The 1,060-nt window shown below is 61.1% G+C and overlaps 1 protein-coding gene across 1 annotated transcript in view; it reads right to left on the reverse strand.

The window, feature by feature from the left end:
- Positions 1-1,060, reverse strand: part of LOC103914092 (dimethylaniline monooxygenase [N-oxide-forming] 5-like) — a 4,185-nt gene that overhangs the window by 1,870 nt on the left and 1,255 nt on the right. Inside the window, exons 4-5 of the mRNA XM_009320700.1 lie at positions 608-807; positions 1-233 (exon numbers count right to left, since the gene is read on the reverse strand). The exon at positions 1-233 is cut by the window's left edge and continues 6 nt beyond it. Of these exons, the coding sequence (XP_009318975.1) occupies positions 1-233; positions 608-807 (433 nt within the window). The remainder of the gene's footprint in view (positions 234-607; positions 808-1,060) is intronic.

Consider the following 1,060-nt stretch of genomic DNA (forward strand, 5'->3'; position numbering starts at 1 on the left):
TGAATTTGTAGAGGGAGATCTGGTTCTCCACCACCTTCACGCAGCCCTCGAGGAAGGGGAAGGAGAAGCTGTATCCTGTGGCAAAGACCACAGCGTCGATGTCTTCCCTGGTGCCATCACTGAAGACGGCAGATGTCTCCGTGAACTGCTGGACATTCGGCTTCACCAGCACCCTGCCCGAAATGATGCGGTTGGGCAGGTCATCGTTGATGGTCGGGTGCTGGTCAAGGATCCTGGAAGGCAGAAGGAGCCATCAGGATGCTGGGTTGGAGTGTCTCTGCTCCGTGTCCTGCTCCGGCCACTGCTCCCTGCTCTGAGGATGCTTATGCCCAGGGATGCTCAGCCCCGAGGATGCTCATCACCAATGGGGCTGGTCCCCCAGGGATGCTCAGCAGCTGCTACTGCACTGGTGCCACCAAGGGTCCCCAGAAGGGGCAGTGGTGGCTCCCTTGAGCATTGCCTGGGCGCACCACAGCTATTAACTGGGTTTCCAGGGCTGGTGCCTCAGCCCCAGCCTGGGCACAGGGAGCATGGAAATGGCCAAGCAGGGCTGGACACGGAGGGAGCTGGGGGATCCCTCCTGAGCAGGGGGAGCTTTTGCTGGCACCTGTGCTTTGGCTTCAGGCCATAGTGTGAGTGGTTGAACCTCGCGTTCAGCTGCTTCTCTGCAAAGTCGCTCACCATGGACGGGCTCAGCAGCTTCTTCAGGAACATCTTCATGCGGGTGATGAAGATGATGTCGATGGGGTAGCCCTGATCTCCAACACGGTTGAGGATCCATGCACCCCGGCGGGTGCTAAGGAAGACCTGGGTGAGGAAGGAAGCATCACCTCCTGAAGGCTGTGACAGCCCTGGGGGGCTGCCCCGGGGGGACATGTCCTCACCCCGGGTTCACTCCTCTTCACACTGCCAGGGTGCTGGGCGAAGACCCGGAGGGCAGAGGGAGCCAGGGGTGGGCATCTGGCAGGGAGAGGTAGGGAAGAGCTGCAGGGGCAGCCCCAGCCCTGGGCTCAGGGATGGAAATCGGGGGATCCATATGGGATCGAGTCTCGGCTGGCCC

This window comes from Pygoscelis adeliae, unplaced genomic scaffold, assembly GCF_000699105.1.
Source record: "Pygoscelis adeliae isolate BGI_AS28 unplaced genomic scaffold, ASM69910v1 Scaffold402, whole genome shotgun sequence".
Classification (NCBI taxonomy): Eukaryota; Metazoa; Chordata; class Aves; order Sphenisciformes; family Spheniscidae; genus Pygoscelis; species Pygoscelis adeliae.